At 41.4% G+C, this 22823-nt stretch overlaps 1 protein-coding gene across 2 annotated transcripts; it reads left to right on the forward strand.

Moving 5' to 3' along the window:
- The first annotated feature begins 8817 nt into the window (after positions 1-8817).
- hbegfa (heparin-binding EGF-like growth factor a) lies at positions 8818-13836 on the forward strand. 2 transcript variants are annotated; one of them, XM_043685923.2, is made up of 6 exons: positions 8820-9129; positions 9442-9618; positions 9861-10047; positions 10953-11108; positions 11423-11512; positions 13234-13836. In XM_043685923.2, exons 1-5 carry the CDS (start codon positions 9087-9089, stop codon positions 11496-11498), a joined length of 639 nt encoding a protein of 212 aa, XP_043541858.2. In that variant the 5' UTR covers positions 8820-9086; the 3' UTR covers positions 11499-11512; positions 13234-13836. The 2 variants fall into 2 exon arrangements, with proteins under 2 accessions (XP_087851475.1, XP_043541858.2); XM_087995349.1 differs by lacking the exon at positions 13234-13836 and having other exon boundaries at positions 8818-9129; positions 11423-11514.
- The last annotated feature ends 8987 nt before the right edge of the window (positions 13837-22823 follow it).

Below are 22823 nucleotides of genomic sequence, written 5' to 3' on the forward strand. Positions count from 1 at the left end.
CACACCGCCCCGCCGAAGCGCAACCCACCCATACCCCTACATCTACCCCTTACCTAACACTACGGGCAATTTAGCATGGCCAATTCACCTGACCTGCACATCTTTGGACTATAACTCCACATACTGGATCAGTGGTGCTGGAAGAGCACAGCAATTCAGACAGCATCCGACGAACAGCAAAATCGACGTTTCGGGCAAAAGCCCTTCATCAGGAATAAAGGCAGAGAGCCTGAAGCGTGGAGAGATAAGCTAGAGGAGGGTGGGGGTGGGGAGAAAGTAGCATAGAGTACAATATGTGAGTGGGGGAGGAGATGAAGGTGATAGGTCAGGGAGGAGAGGATGGAGTGGATAGGTGGAAAAGGAGCTAGGCAGGTCGGACAAGACCGGACAGGTCAAGGGGACTGTGCGGACTGGAAGTTTGAAACTAGGATGAGGTGGGGGAAGGGGAAATGAGGAAGCTGTTGAAGTCCACATTGATGCCCTGGGGTTGAAGTGTTCCGAGGTGGAAGATGAGGCGTTCTTCCTCCAGGCGTCTGGTGGTGAGGGAGCGGCAGTAAAGGAGGCCCAGGACCTCCATGTCCTCGGCAAAGTGGGAGGGGGAGTTGAAATGTTGGGCCACGGGGCGGTTTGGTTGATTGGTGCGTGTGTCTCGGAGATGTTCCCTAAAGCGCTCTGCTAGGAGGCGGCCAGTCTCCCCAATGTAGAGGAGACCGCATCGGGAGCAACGGATACAATAAATGATATTAGTGGATGTTCAACCATGTTGTGTCCTTTTCCACCTATCCACTCCACCCTCTCCTCCCTGACCTATCACCTTCATCTCCTCCCCCACTCACCTATTGTACTCTATGCTACTTTCTCCCCACCCCCACCCTCCTCTAGCTTATCTCTCCACGCTTATGCTCTCTGCCTTTATTCCTGATGAAGGGCTTTTGCCCGAAACGTCGATTTTGCTGCTCGTCGGATGCTGCCTGAATTGCTGTGCTCTTCCAGCACCACTGATCCAGAATCTGGTTTCCAGCATCTGCAGTCATTGTTTTTACCTCATTAATTATAACTCCACATAGTCAGTCGTCTGAGGCGGGAATTGAATCTGGGTCTCTGGCGCTGTGAGGCAGCAGTGCTAACTACTGTGCTACCGTGCCGCCCACATCTCATCTGAAAAACAATACTTCTGACTGCAGCACTTATTCAATACTGATCCAAATAATGGATTTTTTTTTAAACATTACCAAAGTAGAAAATAAATAGTAAAAATCTTTTGAATTTTATGGTAATCAATTATTTCCAGTTTTGTCAAATATGGAAGAACAATCCGTTTCCTTCTTTCTTGTTAATCTGATCAAACATTGATTTGATTTTAATAAAAAAAACTGCAGATATTGGAGATCTGAAATAAAAACAGAAATTGATGGAGAAATTCAGCAGGTCTGGCAGCATCTATGAGAAGAAAGCAGAATTAATGTTTGAGTCTGATGACTCTTCATCAGAACTGTTAGTAAATAGGAAATAGTGATATTTACGTTGAAACCAAATTTGTAGTAGGGAGAGGAGAGGTGAGTGGGTAGATGGACACGGAACACAAACAGACAGAGCGATACGAAGGGGGTAGGTAAACAATGAGATTATGGATAGCAGGCCAGCAAAGAAAAAAAGCTGAACAAATAATAATGAAGAGCTAAGAGTGAGAAAATGGCTTCACTGTGCTGAATGCAGTACATATAAAATGATAATGGGCTTAGGAGTACATGGGAGTGGGTGACTATGCTAAAAGCAGTCGGTGTCATAACAAGTGAGATATGTAAAAAATAAATGGAAGGATGGAATCAATCTCTACTGAATGTGATGTTGAATTATAGAGGCTGCACGGTCCCCAAATGGAAAATTAGATATTGTTCTTTGACACAAAAAGCATTAACTTGGCTTTCTTCCCACAGATGCTTCTAGACCTGCTGGGTTTCTCCAACAATTTCTGATTTTGTTTTTGCTTTATTCTATGTCGTTTTTCAAGCTTGTGTGAGGCTCACTGGAATACTGCAGCAAGTCAGATACAGAAATGTTGGCATTGGAACATGGTGGTGTGTTGAAGTGGCAGGCAATTGGAAGCTTGGGGTCATTTTTGTAGAGAGAACGTAAGTCTTCTGGAAAGCAGTCACCCAGCACTCACCTCTCCATTGTAGAGTTGAAGGTGAATACATTAGACAAGATTGAGTGAAGTGCAGGTAAATCACTGCCTCCCCTGGATTGCAAGAGAAAGTGCTGTGGCGTTGTGAGGAGTTGTTGGGAATGGCGGAGGTGTCGACCAGACCGAACCGAAGGGAATGGTCCCTGCGAAATGCTGACAAGGGTGGGGAGGGGAATATGAGCCTGGTCATGACATTGTGTTGGATATGATGGAAATGGTGGCTTATAATCCTTTGGAAGCAGAGGCTGGTGGAGTGGTAAGTGAGGGCTATGGGGATCCTATATTGTCAGAGGGAAGTGAAAGGGTGAGGGCAGAAATGCAAGAGCTGGGTCAAAAATGGCTAAGAATCCTGTCAAATATGGCGTGGGGAATGCTTGGTTAAGGACTAAGGTGGCCATTTCTGAGGTGCCTCCAACAGAAGATGGAATCAATGGAACAGATGTGACAGAGATGGAGAAACTGAGAGAATGGAATGGAGTTCTTACAGGAAGCAGGATTTGAGGACTTGTAGTCCAGGTAACTGTGGAAGTCGGTGGATTTATAATGGATATCAGTGGCCAGGCTATTGTCAGAAATGGGAACAGAGATACTCAGGAGGGAAAGGGAGGAATCAGAGATGGATCAGGTGAAGGCCAGGGCTGGGTTAAAATTGGATAGGAATTGATAAATATTTCCAATTCTGAATGAGAGAAGGAAGCACCAATGATGTCATCGATCGGCCACAGGAAGAGTTGTAAGGCAGGCACCCAAGTAGGACTGGAACAAGGAATGCAGGTACCCATAGCCACACCTTTGACATGAAGAAAGTGAAAGAAGTTAAGTGAGAAGTAAGGATGAGCTTGGCCAGGCAGGGATGGTGGCGGTGGTGGTTGAGAACATTTCAGGCCTCCTTTCCAAGAAAAAATAGGGAGCCTTAAGACTATTGTGATGAAGGACGGATGTACAATGGGATTGCACATCTATGGTAAAGAGGAAGTGGCTGGAACCTGCAAACAGGAAATTTTGAAGCTGACATAAAGCATCAGAAGGATCACCAGATGTCAGTGGGTGGGGGGGGGGGGATTGGACAAGGGAGAAAAAAGTTGTGTCGAGGTAGGAAAAGATGAATTCTTTGGGGAAAGGACAAACCAAATCAATGGGTCTGCCTGGGCAGTCCTGTTTATGGATTTTGGGGAGAAGGTAGAAGTGGGCTGATGGAGTTGGAGGATTATGAGCTGGGAGGCTGTCATGGGGTGATCCCTAGATGAAATACGGTAGGTGACAATTGTGGGCACAATGGCCTAATATTTGTTGGTGGGATCATGGTCCATGGGGAGATAGAAGGAGGTGTTGAAGTTCTGGTGCTGAGCCTCCACAATGAAGAGGTCAGTACGCCTGACAACAGCACTACCCTTGTTGGCCAGGCCTTACGGCAAAGTCAGGATCGGATTTGGGAGCATGGATTAGATTCTGCTGAGAAAAGTCAAGTCAAGAAACACAAATTCTATTTCAACATTCTAATGTATGATGGCTATGTGAGCATATTTCTTAAAAGAATTGCATATAAATTGGTGCTTAAAGTTAACTGTACCCGCAGCTGACCATTTCTATGCATGTTAACAAATCTCTTTCCAAGTTTGTGGCTTGGTGCTCAGTGGTTAGCAATGCAGCCTCACACTACCAGGGACCCGGTCGATTCCTATCTCAGCCAACCATCTGTGCGGAGTCTGCACATTTTTCCCGTGTCTGCATGGGTTTCCTCCTGGTGCTCCAGTTTCCTCCCACAATCCCCAAAGATGTGCAGATTAGGTGAATTGGCCATGTTAAATTGCCCATAATGTTCAGGAATGTGTAGATAAAGTGCATTAGTCAGGGCTAAATGTAGAATAATAGTGTAGGGGAAGGGGTCTGGGGGGGGGTTGCTCTTCGGAGGGTCGGTGTGGACTTGGAACAAATGGCCTGCTTCCGCACTGTAGTAATTCTATGATTCTATTTTATTCCCAAACCATGTGATTTCAAATAAACCTGTTGGAATTTAACCTGGTGTTGTGTGACCTCTGAGGATTATTAAGGACATGGGAGAAATGTGTAATAATTTCCCCCTTCATTCTACCTCTCAACTGACGTCAATAAGACGTATCGTTGAGAAAACATGTTTTCATCTCTTTAATCCTGTGACTTAAAATAGACAGAAAACAGTCTTTTTGTAAGTTTAAATCAAAAGCAAGTATAAATGTTTATTTTTCACAACATCTGAAATGTAATTGAAACAAACACACATTCTTCACATACACAAGATACACCCACAGGCAAAGATGATTTCTAAAGAAGTGATATGTGCGTCAATTATTTAATTGCCAAGGGTAATTAATTTAGTCCCATTTGCTAGCACTTGGCCCGTATCCCTCTAAAACCTTCCTATTCATGTATCAATCCACATGCCTTTTAAATGTTATAATTGCACCCGCCTCCACCACTTCCTCGGGTAGCTCATTCCATATGTGCATCACCTTCAGTGTGAAAAAGTTGCCCCTTAGGTCCCTTTTAAATCTTATCTCCAAGTAAGATACGGAAAGAATTGTAAGCCGGAAAATACTTTTTTAGTTTTTTCTGAAGGAAAAATGAAGATTGGAGATCTCTGGTGATGAATTAGCAATGATATACTATCAGGTCTCTGACTTCTTCTAGCCAAATGCTTTGATGAGCTATTGTCAGCTCCTGTATCGTTCTAATAAAAATAGGTTTCTGTCATGTGGCAAGAGTATCAAAGGGCTGTACATTAATTTACTTTGGCTGTGTGTCAATTTCGACAAGTTTCATGGAGGCTTAGCGAGTTATCACATGCTATCATCTCAAACTTGCCTTTTTAACAACCTAACTCAACCTTCTCAACTGGTTACCCACTCAACTGATACAATTCTGTCACATGCTGAAAGCAAACAAACCTGCCGCTGCCTGGATACCTTATATAAGTTTATAAAATGATGAGGTGTATGGATGGGGTAAATAGACAAGGTTTTTACTTTGGAGTGCGGGAGTCCAGAAGTACAGGGCATAGGTTTAGGGTGAGAGGGGAAATATTTAAAAGGGACCTAAGGGGAACTTTTCGACGCAGAGGGTGATACATGTATGGAATGAGCTGCCAGAGGAAGTGGTGGAGACTGAGACAATTACAACATTTAAAAGGGGTCTGGATGGGTATATGAATTGGAAGGGTTTAGAGGGAAATGGGCCAATTACTTGAAAATGGGACTAGATTAATTTAGGATATCTGGTCACCATGGGTGAGTTAGACCTAAGGGTCTGTTTCTGTGCTGTACATCTCTATGAATCTATTTCTCATACTGGTGTCATCTTTGAAAGGCAGTTACATACGTGGACAAGAACTGCCAGTCTGCATCAGCTCTGCCTTGTTCATGACATTTGTCACAGGCATGGCAAATAAGAGGAAACTGGCATCTTGCTTTAGACCTGGAGGTCCTGGTAGGTGGGCTGGTGCAGAGGAGAGAAGTCCTCTTGGTTACACTGCAGCAGTGGTGGTATTCTCATGCATTTGCTGCTCTGCTTTTTCTAGATGGTAAAGGTCTTGGGTTTAAATGGCGTTGTCAGAGGGGCCTTGGTAAGTTGAAATCACTGATCTGTTTCTGTCATCTTTCTATTGCCAAGATTATTTGTCTCTCCCTCATTTTCCAAGATCCAAAATTTCCCAGTCTGCTTCACTTCTCCCTACTCTCAACCATCCAAAATTCAAAAATACCCTAATTTCATAGAATTACTGATGTCAGAACCCTTTCATTTCAAAGATGCTCCCAATTTCAGAGTGCATCGTGAATTCCAACAGTCTGCGTTCCAATTCTCCAGTCCCATCCTGAGGGTACTCCACACCTCTACTGCTTTCTACAGTTGCAGTTAGTGACAAAAATGTCTCTAACAGTAGCCAGTGACATCATGCCAAAGGGGATGCTCTGCAGCAAGAATTTTAAATTGCGTATCTTCCAGACTGCTGCAGTTCAGAAGAAATTCTACTTAAAGAAACTCTCAGTTGTCCTGTAGTGTTTGTTAACCTAACTTACTGTCATAGACTCATAGAGATGTACAGCACAGAAACACACCCTTAAGCCCAACTCATCCATGCTGATAAGATATTCTAAATTAAACTAGTCTCATTTGCCAGCAGTTGGCCCATATCCTTCTAAACCCTTCCTATTCAAACACCCATTCAGATGCCTTTTAAATGTTGTAATTTTACCAGCCTTCACCATTTCCTCAGGCAGCATATAGAATATTGTCTACACTTCTGGTCACCATGCTATAAAAAGGATATATAAGCATTTGAAAGGATACTGGGAAGATTAAGAGGATGTTACCTGAAGTGCATTGTTCTCCATATCAGGAAAGATTTGATTGGCTAGGTTTCTTTTTCTTGACATAATGGGGATTGAGGATGAAGTGACCTTTTGGAGATTAGGCAACAAGAAGTGTAGATGGAGTCAATGGATGGGAGGTTGGCTTGCCTGATAGTTTGGGCTGTGTTCATGACTTTCTAAAGATTCTTACGGTCCTGGGCAGAACAGTTGCCATACCAAGCTGTGATGCATCCAGATAGAATGGTGCATCCATAAACATTGGTGAGGGTCACTATGGACATGCCGAATTTCCTTAGCCTCCTGAGGAAGAAGAGGCTTTATTGTGCCTTCTTGACTGTCACATCATGTGGGTGGTCCAGCACAGATTGTTGACTATTGCCACTTCCAGGAACTTGATGCTCTTGATCACCTCCAACTCGGCTCCACTGATGTTGATAGGGGAGTGTCCACCTCCTTGACATTGAGGGAGGTATTGTTGTCTTTGCACCACGTTACCAAGCTTCCTATCTCTTTCCTGTATTCTGTCTCGTCATTGTTTTAACATCTGGCCTACAACAGTGGTGTCGTCAGTAATTTGTATATGGAGTTTGGATGAAATTTGGCCACATAATCGTGAGTGTACAGGAAGTACAATAGGGGGCTGAGTATACATCCATGGAGGGGCGCTGGTGTTAAGCATTGTCATGGAAGAGGTGCTGTTGTCTATCTTCACTGATTGTGATCTGTAGTCAGGAAGTTCAGGATCCAGCTGCAGATGGCGGAGCAGAGACCTAGGTTTCTTGTTTCTCTCCAATCAATCCAAAAACCCGGAAATGTTCTGGGGGACCAGGTTAGAATCCCACCACGGGATGACCATGAAACCATTATGGATTATCAGGAAAAACCATCTGGTTCACTAATGTGCTTCAAGGAAGGAAACTACCATTCTAATCTAGTCTGGCCTACATGTGACTCCAGACCACAGCAATGAACTTAAGAACATTAGGACTAGGAGCAGGAGTAGGCCATCTGGCCCTTCAAGCCCACTCTGCCATTCAATAAGATCATTGCTGATCTTTTTGTGGCCTCTGTTCCTCTGACCCACCCTCTCATCATAATCCTTAATTCCTTTACTGTTCAAAAAATTATCTATCTTTGCATTAAAAAAAACAATGAGGAAGCCTCAACTCCTTCCCTGAGAAATGAATTCCACAGATTCACAACCCTCTGGGCGAAGAAGTTTCTCCTCAATTTAGTCCTAAATCTGCTCCCCCTAATTTTGAGGCTATACCCTCTTGTTCTAGTTTGACCCGCTCGTGGAAACATGTTCCCTGCTTCTATCTTATCTGTTCCCTTCATAATTTTATATGTTTCTATAAGATCCCCCTTCATTCTTCTAAATTCCAATGAATATAATCCCAGTCTACTCAATGTCTCCTCACAAGTCAACTATCTGATCTCTGGAATCAGCCTACTGAATCTCCTCTGCACTCCCTCCAGTGCAAGTACATCCTTTCGCAAGTAAGGACACCAAAACTGCATGCAGTACCCCAGTAGTAGAAAGATTTTTTTTTTCTGTTGGGGCAAACCAGAGCAGGGGACACAATTTAAACAAAAACATGTGGGGTAGTTAGACCATTTAGGATTGAAATCAGGAAACACATTTAAACACAAAGGGTAGTGGCAGGGTGGAACTCTCTTATCCAAATGTCCTTGAACTCTGTTCAGTTAAAACTGAGACATGCAAGGGGCGTTAGAAAAGTTGTGCCTGACATTTTCCATGCCAATGCTGACAGTAAACTGAGGATATTTTGCAACTAAATAAATAGTGAAACTACAATTAACAAAATAATCTTGGATAAACTATAGCAAGGCCGCAGGGTACCACAGAAATGCACAGGAAAACCCTGGTTAAACTCTGCACTGCACAGGATCAACACAGCTCCCTGAGTCTGATCTCAATGCATACATTACTCCCACTCAGCAGCAGTGGGCTGCACAGCGTCTGGAAAGCTTGTGCTTTCCCATATAATAAGTCGCCAAACTACTGCCAGAATTTACTATAGAGCAGAAAAAAGTATGTAAAATGCAATATTCCCATGTTTGTTCATTTAGATTCGGTTTCGTGGTGCCAAGAGGTGTTTCCCTGAGATAATTTTGACAGTGTTGAAGTTTTCTGCACAGAAACAGACAGGGATCATAAGCCTGCCAGTCTCAACAAAGCGACACACTGTGCTCTGCCCTCCAAAGAAGACACGTGGGATGGCGTCATTCTCGTCGGTTCACTGCCTATATATCCAGAAGGCTCCAGTTATTCTTAACTCGCCGCCAGCCTGCAAGGAATATGAATAGTACTCGAGACATTTAACAAATCGCCTGTCTGGATTTGTTCCCCGGCCCCTGACTGCCGACACAAACTTGTTTAAAATTAAGGTGCCAGAGTTGAGCTGGTTATTAGGGAGCTGAGCTTCTGCTGGCAACTTTCTGACAACGACACAGCAAACCGCCGGCGTTTGTTGTTTCTGTGCCGGAGGGTAACAGGAAGGTTGAACTTTGCGAAGTGGTCTCTGCTCAACATGAGGATTTCAATCGCAGCAGCTCTCCTTGTTCTCGCCGCAGGTGAGTGCCTTTTACTTGGCGGCTTTAAAAACAAGTATCGGCGTGAGCCAAACTGGGCGAAGCTGTTTGATGTTTGCATTTCGAGTATAACGTGGCAGTGCCAAAGGAGTGGCGCTATCTTATCAGACACACAGCAGCTTGTTCTTTTTCTTACCAATCTCCAGAATTAGAATGAACACGGCCCTTTTCATTTTCTAATGCATTTCTTAATTCTTATTACATTCACTTGAAAATCCCTGCTGGTGAAATGAGAGGGATTTGAATCGAGGTTCCTAGTTGATTGTTTTCATGATCGAATTGTTGTTCTCGCAGTTTCTCACCGTACCGCCATGGGGGCGGCGATCGAAGGTTATGAGAGTGAACTGACTCGGAGTCGCAGGAGGGGGGAGGCGGATATTATGGCCATGCTCGGAGAAGTTATTGAAGGGGAACCGACTGTGCAAACAGTGGAGGGTCCACCCAGTAATTGGACTCCTGGAGTACCAGAAGGTAATGTTAGAGGAAGATTTCCACAGCCTCTACTTCAGCAAGTCGTAAACATGTTAAGGTTACAAATTGGGGATTCTGCGCCCCGGGAGCAGAATTTGTATTCCTGAACAAAGTTTTCTTGTGTGGGGGAGGGAGTATAGTATCGAGCGTACCTATTAAAAGCTCAATGAAATTCGAGCTGTCTCTACCTTCTCTTTTCGGACAATCATGTAGACAGCAGTGTCTTGTTTATTTTAAACTAGTGGCGCTTTACAAGTCTGCGGAAAACTCCACAACGACCGAAGTGGGCAAAGGCAAAGGAAAACGTCAAAGGAAAAATAGACGTGGCAAGAGAAAGGGTAAAAAGAATCCCTGCTACAGGAAATATAAAGATTACTGCATTCATGGGGAATGTCAGTATTTGAAGCATATTAAAGAGGTATCATGCAGGTATTTATTTTTTTTCTGATCTGTTCAGTCTGTAGATGGAGGGATGACTTTGTGTAATGAAGGTGGGGGAAGGGAAGGGAGGCAATCAGATAAATCTTGACCATGTGTTAACATCGAGATGCCTCCGGTGAGTGTGGGAAACAGGCGGTAGTAAACAGCTAACATTACATGTACCTGCGTCCCAGCAAGTCTAGACAAAGCGGATATCTCCTGTGCCTCCGGAGCAAACAAGGAAACGGATAACGATTGAAGTTTAATAACACCGATTTATTTTAATCTGTACTATTGCTGTTGACGCAAATGAGAGGTATTTATTTAAGAATTTTGCCCTCGAAGCTATTTAAACCAATGTACCTTCACAGCTTTAAGTACAAGTTTCTGAAACTTGGAAGACTAATTTTAGTCAACAGAAAGACTGGAGTATTAATGTTACACGTTAAGAAATCAGGCAAGCATGATGAAATGCTGCTGCTCAGACTATTCACTCTCCACTAAGGATTTAAAAATAAGTCTAATTGGATCACTGGATGACTGAATCACTGGTGATTCTTAGTTGAACTTTTTTCCCCGATGTGCAAGGAAAGTGTCATGATTTTTGTTCAAAACATTTTAAAACAAAATATTAATATATTATGTACTCTGCATAATACTTAATATATTGCATTTCAGAAATAAATAACAATAGCTATTTCATAAACACCACCTTTTTGGTTAGCTTTGCCATCACAACTACATAAAATTCAAATAGTTTTTAGTACTTTCCAGGGATATTACAAATCATTGCTTACTTTAAGAAAGCAAATATGTCACAGTTGCATATAAAAGTCAAGGTGTGGTCCTTTGACTTGTTACATATTTGAATATTTAATAAGCAAATTAAAATGTACTACTTGATTTTTGTTTAGGTGCTTTTCAGGATATGAAGGAGTCCGATGTGGTACTTTCATTTTAGCAGTCGAACATCCAAAAGATCCAAATGACAACTCAACTACTCTGGCAATTGTGGCTGTGGTGCTTTCCTCCCTTAGTCTCACCGTAATCCTTATCCTCTTGGTTCTTGGGTGAGTAATCTGTATGGTTTTCTCTATCCCCTTTTGAAAACTGTTTCTAATTCTAGTGCATCATAAAATCCATAACTAATGTCTTGTTTGAACAAAGAAAATGAGAGAATTCCAGTAATCAAGCAGTTTTAATCATCTGAAAAATGTGTATCAAAATAGTTTCTGATAACTATTTATAGTTTAACAATGATTCTTAAAATAGTTTTTTTTATCAACCATAAGCATGGCAGAAGAAATGTCTGTGTGAAATAATTATACATATTTTTAATATGCTTTTTGGCATTGCCTTAAATCTTTTATTTGTTTTTTGATAGATATCACAGGCGAGTTGCCAGTTATGATGTAAAGAATGAAGAGAAGATTAAACTTGGGAATAACAACAGTCACTGACTTCAACAGAAATGGTGAGTTATTCACAAATTATTCTTGGGTTTTATGTTACATATAAGTACTTTTTAAATGAAAAGATAACAACATGGGGTACATAATATTGTGGCCTGAATGTAAGAGTGTTACACAAAAAATGTACTATGGATTCAGTTAGTTATTTCCTAAATTCTGTGTGTTGCTGTGCAGAGGATCCACGTGGACATGAACTGTTGCACAACAGATCAGATCAAGAAAGGTGCAGCAGAGGGTTACTGACAGACATGTCTTATCAGCTAAAGAAGTGACACAGCATGCCTGGGTGAAAGCTGCTTGATGACACTTTGGGATGGGAAGAATGATGGTGATAGTTTAGTTTATAAAGCAGACATCTTGCCCATAAATCGTAGGTTAGTTTTAAAATGTCCCTTAGTCATGGCATAGACTAAGGGACATTGACTACCAGAATGAATTGTTTTAATATTCAAAGATTAGAATTCGTAATGTGGCCCACAGGCTGTGAATGATCGAATTGACCCAGAATGTATCTGTTAATATATTTCCAATAGCAATAGTTACAAAATCAGTAAGGCCCTGATCAACAATCCCCAGTAACCTGACTGGACTCCATTTTGTCCTTTTTGAAATCTGTTATCATAGAATCATAGAGATATACAGCACAAAACAGACCCTTTGATCCAACTCGTCCTTACCGACCAGATATCCCAACCCAATCTAGTCCCGTTTGCCAGCACTTTGCCCATATCCCTCTAAATCCTTCCTTTTCATATACCCATCCAGATGCCTTTTTTAAATGTTGCAATTATACCAGCCTCCACCACCTCCTCTGGCAGCTCATTCCATACACTCCCCACCCTCTGTGTGAAAAAGTTGCCCCTTGGATCCTTGTTATATCTTTCTCCTCTTCCCCCTAAACATTTGCCCTCTAGCTCTGGACTGCCTTACCCCCGGGAAAAGACTTGTCTATTTATCCTATCCATGCCCTTCATGATTTTATAAACCTCTATAAGGACACCCCTCAGCCTCCGACTCTCCAGGGAAAACAGCCCCAGCCTATTCAGCTGCTCCCTACAGCTCAAATCCTCCAACGCTGGCAACATCCTTGTAAATTTTTTTCTGAACCCTACCAAGTTTCACAACATCTTTCCAATAGAAAGGAGACCAGAATTGCACACAATATTCAAAAAGTTGCATATTTTTGTTGATGTGTAATAATATCAGCCTGTCTTGCATTTGTCTCACCATACATTGAAATATAGAAGCACACTTCTTAAAAAAAAAAAGGTCAATTTTTTAAATGACTTTGCATTTGTTCTCAGTCTAATGTCAAGCTTTTGGTGACCTATTCAAGTTAAGGAAAGATTACATAAATATTTTATTTCTAATAAGGATTTACCCAAGTACCTTCAAACCAAAGTGATCTGTCAATTGTATTGTTAAAACAAAAGATGATATTCCATTAAAAAAGTTTTTAATAAGTATGAGACTGCATTCTGAGTATTACCAGATGAGGTATTAATTTGTGGTTAAAATGTATATTCCACGTGGTTGGGCTAGTACTTCACAACAGCATGAAAGCTCCAAAAATGATTGTTGCAGGGCAGAATTGGTGCTAGTGTATATGAAGTGACGTCTTGTTTTTAAGTGCATAACCATATATCCACCACTATGGCAAAAATGTGTATGTAATGATGTTAGTGTTTTAAAGTGATCAATTCAATTGATATTTTTATTGTAGGTACAAAATGGCTACAAAATCTACCTCATTGATGGAATAAACCATGAAAGAACAAAAAGTGACTTAAAAAGACAAGACAAAAAAATCAAGTTGTTCATGTACTGAATGAGTAGAATAACTGCATCCATTGGGTGCACATCTATTCCCCAGCAACTGGGGAGAGTAGAAATTACAGTGTGTCCACCACTTGTAATTTCCTATTATACTGTTAATATTTAAAACAACTTATTTATATTCACCTTTAAATTGTCAGTATATATTTATTTTAGTATTATTTTATATCTTAACTTATTTTAGGTTATTTGCAGCTTATTTAAAGCATGCCATTTCTGCTGCTCTGTTTAAAATGTGTATGTGTTAATTGGAGATATGAATTTGTAAAGAAACTTCCCTAAAACACAGTAAATGAACCTCTCCGTATGAATTGCTAATGTAAAATAAATGTGTTCTTTTTGTATAAATCTGTATGGATTTCATTTATTTATTGCAACTGAAAAAAATCACTGATCTAAATATCTTTGCAATGCATGTGTAGAAAAGAAAAGCCACTGATTTATAGTATTTTGTTATAATGTTAAATCATAAAAGAAAGTTCTGAGCTTTAATATTATTGGTTATTTTCAATAAAGTAATACAAGTGTAACTATTCCCTTGCACATGTCAAAGAGATGGGACAAACTTCCTCTCGTGTTTGCACAAATGGCAACTGTACCATTTAGTGTAATTACTTTAGCCTGTTCTAAAGTCCCAACTCTGGTTCTCTGCTGTATCATTGCTCAAAGCTAAGGAAAATGTATCTACACCAAAAGGACTACAATGGTTCAAGAAGACAGCTCACTACCACCTTCTCAATGGCAAGTAGGGATGGGTGAGAAATGCTTGGACAGTTAGTGATGTCAATAACCCATGAATAAATTTGAAAGAAAATAAATGATAGAGGAAAATGTAGACAAAGTTTACCACTTATTAACTTCTATGTTAATACAGTAGCTACTTTTGGAACTATATTTGCATTGATGTTGAGTGAGGATAAAATTGAGAACTGCTGTCTTGGATCCAGATTCAAATAGCCTTCCAAACTGTCTAGACTTAGGCATGAAGAATGGACACTTAAATGAGATGCCAGATTATGAATGGAGCCTGCAGGGTCATTACCAGAAACTGTTGCCACTTTCAAGAGGGGAGGGTCTGGAGCTAAAATAGAAGTGTAAATGATGGGGGCAGGGACCATGGAGAAAATAAACTAAATAAATTATTATCTACCAGAAGCAAAATACATTATGGACTATCATCCAATGAAATTGCAAGTGTATTTATTTGCAGCTTGTTCATCTTATTATAAATAAACACATTCATCTGCTTTGTTTCAGTTGAAAATAGCTGTAATATTTGGCCAGACTTGTAAGACTGTTTAAAAGAATGAAAGACCTCCATTTATATGACCACCTTTTGTGATCGTTAGACATCTGAAAACACTTTACAGCCAGGGGTTTTAAAATGTAGTTGCTGATACAGGAAATTATTGTGAGGTACTGCTGTTCAAGACTTAATGCATTCAAACCCTTCGGTAATAATGCAGAAGTTAAACATATTACTTTGCACTCTGTCATTATGGTCTTTGGTGGTCAAGACTATATGGGCAGCAATAAGCTCAATGAGAAGGTTAAATCAAATTGTATATAAAAACTTGACAAGCTAATAAATAGCGTTTGAGGCTAAAATGGAGATTCAGTTCCTTGTCTATTATGAAGTTATGAACTGGGAATTTGTGTTGCAGACGTTTCATCCCCTGTCTCGGTGACATCCTCAGTGCTTGGGAGCCTCCTGTGAAGCGCTTCTGTGATCCTTCCACCGGCATTTGTAGTGGTTTGAATCTGCTGTTTCTGGTTGTCAGTTCCAGCTGTCCGCTGCAGTGGCTGGTATATTGGGTCCAGGTCGATGTGCTTGTTGATTGAATCAGTGGATGAGTGCCATGCCTCACACCAACTAGCCACAAAACGCCACGACCAGCTATCCTTAGTAGCCACACACGCAGATGACAAGCATCATGAGTTTAACTGGGACAACACTACTATTATAGGACAAGCCAAACAGAGAGCAGCCAGGGAATTCCTAGAGCATGGCACTCATCCACTGACTCAATCAACAAGCACATCGACCTGGACCCAATATACCGGCCACTGCAGCGGACAGCTGGAACTGATAACCGGAAGCGGCAGATTCAAACCACTACAAATGCCGGAGGAAAGATCACAGAAGCGCTTCACAGGAGGCTCTCAAGCACTGAGGATGTCACCTAGACAGGGGACGAAACGTCTGCAGCACAAATTCCCAGCTCGGCGAACAGAACCACAACAACGAGCACCCGAGCTACAAATCTTCGCACAAACTTTGATGAAGTTATGAATCTCACCCTGGAAAGCCGTAGAAACATTACAACCAGTCTTCTGGACTAGAAAATAGAAAATGCAGGGAGCATACCTACTTCTGATCACTTACCTATGATCCCTGCTGCAATATGCATGTGGACATCAGATGAAGACAGTATTAAGATAACTTAATGCATCATGGTTTAATAATTACTGATGTTCACCATCCACACTGGAGAGTTCCAAACAGTGTTCCATAGCTACAAGCAACTTGATCCCTCGATACTTGTTTCTTAAAGACCAGGGTATTTGGTTTAAATTTCAGGTTCTTATCTATTTCATCATCTCTCCTGTTATATTTTTATGAGCTTAAAGTTTTCAATTGGATCATTCTGTTATCTGGCTGGCAGTGATGTGAAAATCAGAACATCAAAAATTCTTAGTGTCAGCAGGTTGAGATACTGCATAAGTAAGAAATAACAAATATGCTTTGAATTTCTCTGTGGCTGTAAAGGTGCATGATACACATCTTTTTTGGCATGAAAATTGTTCACTTCTGGATAATTTAGTTTTTGTCATTCCTGAGATGGGAAATTACTGTTTGGGTCAGCATTAATTGCCCATCCCTAATTGCCTTTGACAAGGTGGCAGCCTTCTTGTACACTGCAGTCCATTTGGTGTTGGTAGACCCATACTACTGTAAGACTGGTGTTCCAGGGCTTTGACCCAGTGATATTGAAGAAATGGTGATAGATTTCCAAGTTAGGATGGTGAGTGGCTTGGAGGGGAACTTGCAACTGCTGATGTTCCTCTGCTACTACTGTCCTTCTTGATGATAATGGCCATATATTTTGAAGGTACTGTTTCTGCAAAGCATCTTGTTGATGGTGGTGGATGTGGTGCCAATCAAGCAGGCAGTTTTGTCCTGGATGGTGTCAAGCTTCTTGAGTTCAAGCTGTAGTCAAGTGGCAGTATCCTATCATGCTCCCGACTTGTGCCTTGTAGACCATGGACAGCATTTAGAGTCCGGAAGTGAGTTACTCTCTGTAGGATTACTAGCCTCTGAACTTGTTCTTGTACCCAGAGTATTTATATGGTCATTCCACATCAGTACCTGCTAAATCATAACCCCAGGTTGTTGTTAGTAGTTTTAGGTGATGGTGATACCATTGAATGTCAATGGTCAAGTTCTCTCCTGTTGGAGATAGTCATTGCCTGGCAATTGTATGGCATGAATGTTATTTGCCACATGTCATTCCCATACCTGGATATTGTCTTGGCCTTGCTGCAATTGGAATTGGGCTGCTTCAGTACCTGAGGAGTCGTGAATGGTGCTGAACCTTATGGAATCATAAGCGAATATCCCTGCTACTGATCATATGATGCAGGGAAGATCATTTATGTAATGATGGTTGGGCCTGGGCCTGGGGCGGCACAGTGACTCAGTGGTTAACACCACTGCCTCACAACACCAGGGTCCAGGTTTGATTCCAGCCTCGGGTGACTGTCTGTGTGGAGTTTGCATATTCTCCCTATGGCTGCATGGGTTTTCTCCAGGTGCTCCGGTTTCTTCCAACAGTCCAAAGATGTGCAGGTCAGGTGAATTGGCCATGCTAAATTGCCCATAGATTAGGTGTGTTAGTCAGAGGAAAATGGGTCTGGGTGGGTTACTCTTCGGAGGGTTGGTGTGGACTTGTTGGGTCGAAGGGCCTGTTTCCGCACTGTAGGGAATCGAATCTAAATCATCTAATAAGATTACCCTGAGGAACATCTGCGCAGGATTCCTGAAACTTAGATGACTGATCACCAACAACCCCAGCTATCTTCCTTTCTGCCAGGTATGATTCCATTCAGTGGAGAGTTTTCCCTCTGATTCCCATTGACTCTAGTTTTGCTATGGCTGCTTGTTTTCACACATGATTAAATGCTGCCTTCATATCGAAGGCTAACACTCTCACTCCATCTCCGGAAAGGCCTTTTGTCCATGTTTGAAACAAGGTCAGGGGCCGAGTGGCCTTGGTGGAACCCAAACTGTGTCAATGAGCAATTTTTGCTAAACAGATGCTGCTTGATAGAACTGTTAATGGCACTTTCCGTCACTTTATGGATGACTGAGTGTAAACTAATGGAGTTATAATTGGTCAGGTTGGAATTGTCCTTTTTGTGTACCGGGCACACCTGGACCATTTTTCACATTGTTAGGCAGACGCCAGTCTGGCAGCTGTATATGGAACAACTTAGCTGGGAGCAGAGCAAGCTCTTTACCACACATATTCAGCACTACTGCCAGAATATTATCAGGGCCTGCAGTCTTCAAAAGTCCTGAAAGAATGGGTACTTAAGTAAAATGTTGGAAGTCTGCAGGTATGCATAGAACTATATTACAGACTGAGTCAATGTTACTAAGAAAAAAAAGGCAAAGAAAAAAGAAAGATGTTTTTGATACAAATTACTCATGAATATGTATGCTAGCAATTGGAATGTTCTGCCCGATGGCTGTCCTCTTTGTGCATAACTTAGGGCTTTTCATATTTTGGAATCTTTAAGACAGTCTGTGATAACCTCTTAATTTTGTCGTGTCAAATATGACATTTGTGCTACACCTACTCATTCCTTCACGACTTGCAGTCAGACAATATACTTTTCATGTGGTCTAGCTGGAACTTTGATTCTTAAATGAAATAAAGACCTCCTCCACAAGCAATTAGAAGGAAAATGTTTTGTGTATAGGCCACAGAGTCTACATTGTCTAAATATTTCAATTAAATGCATGTAGCGGTAGGTTTCAAAGATTTTTGAAATGCAGTTTGACATTGTGCTGTAGTTACACCCTGTACAGTGACAAACCAAGTTAACCCAATCTCTAAATTTACAGTACAGCTTCAGTAACACTTGGACAGTGAAAACTGATTTGTAGAGATGTTGACGTTGTAATGTGACTACAATTTTAGATATTCTTTGTCAAGGCACCCTGTGATGACTTCTAACCACTAATATGAAGGTCAACTGTAATTAACTTTAATGTTGTAGATTGGATTTCCCTGAATGGGTTCAACAAATTTATAGGAATTACTTTGCTGGCTCAAGAACATTTTGCTTGACTGAGCTGAATTGGGCTTCCTCCAGAAGCATATGTAGTAAGAAGCTGCTTACTTTCTTTGTGAACAAAGTGATTTGTTTCAATTGGAGTGCAATCCTAAACTGAATCAGTAAACTGAACTATGTAACAACAGTTAGAAATTAGAGTAAATCTTTGCTTTGAAATTACGAGCTTTAACATGAACTATCCCAGGAAGTGAACTGGGTAATAATTTGATAATAATTTGTTTTGTTAGTGTTATGAAGTTATAATAACATGATTGGACCCACTTATTCCCAGTTAAAGTTTGTTTTATCATAATTGTCTGAGAAAAGGCAAGAAAGCAGTTCATCAATGCCTTCTGAAGGTTACTTAGGGATGGACAATAAGTGTTGGTCCAGCTAACAAAACGCACATTCCATGTATGAGGGAAGAAAAGCGTTATGCTGAGTGTATAATTACAGAAAGTCAGATGGGGTAAATAACTGATTTGAAACTGGTGGAAATTTGACACAGGATATTGAGAGCTGGGATGGAGTAAAAATTTTAAAAAGAATACTTTGGGGATGGGAAGCAAGATTGACCTGAAGGCAAATGAAAATTTGTGCAAGATAAGATGTAGCCAGTGGAATTCTGAATCAGCATTAGAGTAACATTTGAGAGAATGAAGCAGAGGATAATAAATAATTCAAGTCATGAAGCTGACCGATAAGTAAGGTGTCAAGGTGTTCTGCAAATGAGATTGGGGTGGATGCAGGCAATGCTGCTCTGATCATAGAGGTGGCTAGCATTAATTTTTTAGCATCAGAAAATTTTAAAAATATTCACTTTCATGTGATGTGGACATGACTGGCATTCCTATTTGCCATTGAACTTTTTTTTATTCATGGGAAAACAGCATTCTTCACTGGCCAGAGATTGATTTGGAGTGCAATTCTGCTGCTGTGGATGGCCCACAGCATCTCATGGATGCCCAGACTTGAGTTGTTAGATCCGTTCAAAGTCTGTTCTATTTAATGCAGTAATAGTGCCACACAACTCAACGGAGGGTATCCTCAGTATGAAGACGGGACTCCGTCTCCATATAAGGGCTGTACGGTGGTCACTCTCAATGATACTGTCTGGGATGAATGAATCTGCAGCTGGCAAATTCATAAGAATGAGGGCAAGTATGTTTTCCTCTCTTGTTCCTTCCCACAGCCACAATCCCAGGAATGGCAGCTACATTCTTTAGGACCTGACCAGCTCGATGAGTAGTGCTGCTGCCAAGCCATTCTTGATGGTGGGCATTGAAATTTCCCATGCAGAGGACATTTTGTGCCCGTGCTTCCTTCAAGTGTCACTCAATATGGAGGAGTCATGATTCATCAGTTGAGGGAGGGCATCAGCAGGAGGTTTCCTTGCCCATATTTAATCTGATGTCATGAGACTTCATGGGATCCAGAGTCAATGTTGAGGACTCCCAGGGCAACCCCCTTCCAACTGTATATCATTGTGCCACCACCTCTGCTGGGTCTGTACTGCCAGTAAGACAGGACATACTAAGGGAAGGTGATGGTGATGTCTGGGACATAGTCATATTCATGAAATACCCTACAGACAATGTAAGTCTGTTGCTTGACTAGTCTGTAAGGTAGCGCTCCCAATTTTGGCACAAGCCCCGAGATGTTAATACAGAAGACCTTGCAGGATTGATAGAGCTGTTTTTGCTGTTGCCTTTCCTGCTGCCAGGTGGTCTGTCCAGTTTTATTTCTTTGTTGAGACTTCTCGTGATTGATACAACTGAGTGGCTTGTTGGACCATTTCAGAGGCCAATTAAGAGTCAACTACTTTGCGGTGGGTCTGGAGTCTTATGTAAGCCAGCCTAGGTGAGGATGGCAGATTTCCTTCCCTGAAGGACATTAGTAAGCTTGATGGATTTTTCCAACAATTATGGCTTTCAGTAGGTTCTTAATTACAGATTTTGAAAATTGAATTCAAATTCTACCATATGCCATGGCAGGATACAAACCTGGGTCCCTACAACATCACATTCCTGATGAAAGGCTTATGCCCAAAACGTCAACTCTCCAGCTCCTCAGATGCTGCCTGCTGTGCTTTTCCAGTGTTACACTTTTCGACTCTGATATCCAGCATCTGCAGTCCTTACTTTCTCCTTACAACTTTAGCTGAGTTTCCGGATTAATAGTCTAGTGATAATAACACTGGGCCAGTGCCTGCCCAACTGAATGGCTCCAGGCCATTTCAGATGGTTATTAAGGTAAGACCATAGACCATATTGCTGTGGGCTTGAAGTCATATAGCCAATCAAGTCAAACAAAGTTCAGGTGTGAACAAGATAGGATTTCATAACAATGGATAACAATTTTATGATGATAATTAGAGATTGTTGATTCAGTTTTTAAAATACCAATGAGATTTGTACCTGAGCCCTAAAAGCATCAGTTTGGGTTTCTAGATTACTACTAGTCTAGTAACATTATCACTACATCACTACCTTCCCAAGCTGTAAAATACTGAGGCAGCAGACAAGTTCAGGAACAGACTGTGTGGAGTAGCAATGTTTTGCTATTCATGTATCTTGAAGAAGTAGTGGGATTGTGGTAATGTCACTGGTCAAGTAATCCAGAGGCCAAGGGTAATGCATTGGAGACATTAGTTTGAATCCCACTACAGAAGCTGATGGACTTAAATTCAATTAATAGATCTGGATTTGAAAAAGGTAGTGGTCATAAAATAACCATTGATGCAAAAACTCAACTTGTTCATTAATGTTCTTAAGGTAAGGGAAATCTACCATCCTTACCTGCTCTGGCCTATGTGTGACTTCAGATCCCACAGCAATGTGATTAACTTTTTAACTGCCCTTGGAAATGGCCAAGCAAGTCACTTTGTATAAGCGCAATTAAAAATGGGCAATAAATGTTGACCCAGTCCATGATAGCACCATTGCATAATTTTTTTTAGAAAATGGCTTTCCAATGTTTAATTAGACAAAATAATGCTACTTCATCTAGAAAATTTTACAAAAGGAAAAAAAATCACACAACACCAGGTTATAGCCAAACAGGTTTAATTGGAAGCACACTAGCTTTCGGAGCGCCGCTCCTTCATCACCACCTGATGAAGGAGCGGCGCTCTGTTGGACTATAGCCTGGTGTGTGATTTTTAACTTTGTACACCCCAGTCCAACACCGGCATCTCCAAATCATTACAAAAGGAAGTAATTCTAGATTGGAAAAACGGTGGTGTTTTTACTGGGGACCAGGAAGAGAAACCAATTACTTCAACTACTAAGTTTGAAGTCACTTCCCTTAGAAGCTTAAACCAGCCAGAAACCTGGGTTCAAATTGTATATTCTCAGAAATGTAATAACATTTTTGAACAAGTTGATTACAAAATATACAGAAACTTAAAGCGAACAATGTGCCCATACATTGTTGAATTGTAGAGACCTCAGAACAGCAACAGATCCTGCACACAAGCATTACAGTCCACACGCAGAGACTACAAGAAAGTGAAGTCACCATTCCGCCACATCTATGGAGAACAGTGTTAGCATTTGGTGTCATATAGTCATAGAGATTGCAGCACGGAAACTGACCCTTCAGTCCAACTTATCCATGCTGACCAGATATCCTAACCTAATCTGGTTTTATTTGCCACCACTTGGCCATATCCTTCTCAACTCTTCCTCTTCAAATATCCCTCCAGATGCCTTTTAAATGTTGCAATTGTACCAGTTTCCACCACTTACTCTGGCAGCTCATTCCATACATGCACCACCTTCTGCATGAAAAAGGTAGCCCCTGAGATCCCTTTTAAATTTTTCCCCTCTCATCCTAAATCTATGCCCTCTAAGTTCTGGACTCCCCCACCCCAGGGAAAAGTCCTTATCTATTTACCCATCCATGCCCCTCATGATTTTATAAACCTCTATAAGGTCGCCCCTCAGCCTCTGACGATCCAGAAAAACAGCCCCAGCCTAGTTAGACTCTCCCGAGAGCTCAAATCCTCCAATCCTGGCAACATCCTCGAAAATCATTTCTGAACCCTACCAAGTTTCACAACATCCTTCCGATAGGAGGGAGACCAGAACTGCACACAATGTTCCAAAAGGTGGACTTACCAATGTCCTGTAC

The sequence above is a fragment of the Chiloscyllium plagiosum genome, unplaced genomic scaffold (assembly GCF_037043375.1).
Source record: "Chiloscyllium plagiosum isolate Xiang-an unplaced genomic scaffold, Cpla_swu_hap1 HiC_scaffold_16, whole genome shotgun sequence".
NCBI classification, from domain to species: Eukaryota; Metazoa; Chordata; class Chondrichthyes; order Orectolobiformes; family Hemiscylliidae; genus Chiloscyllium; species Chiloscyllium plagiosum.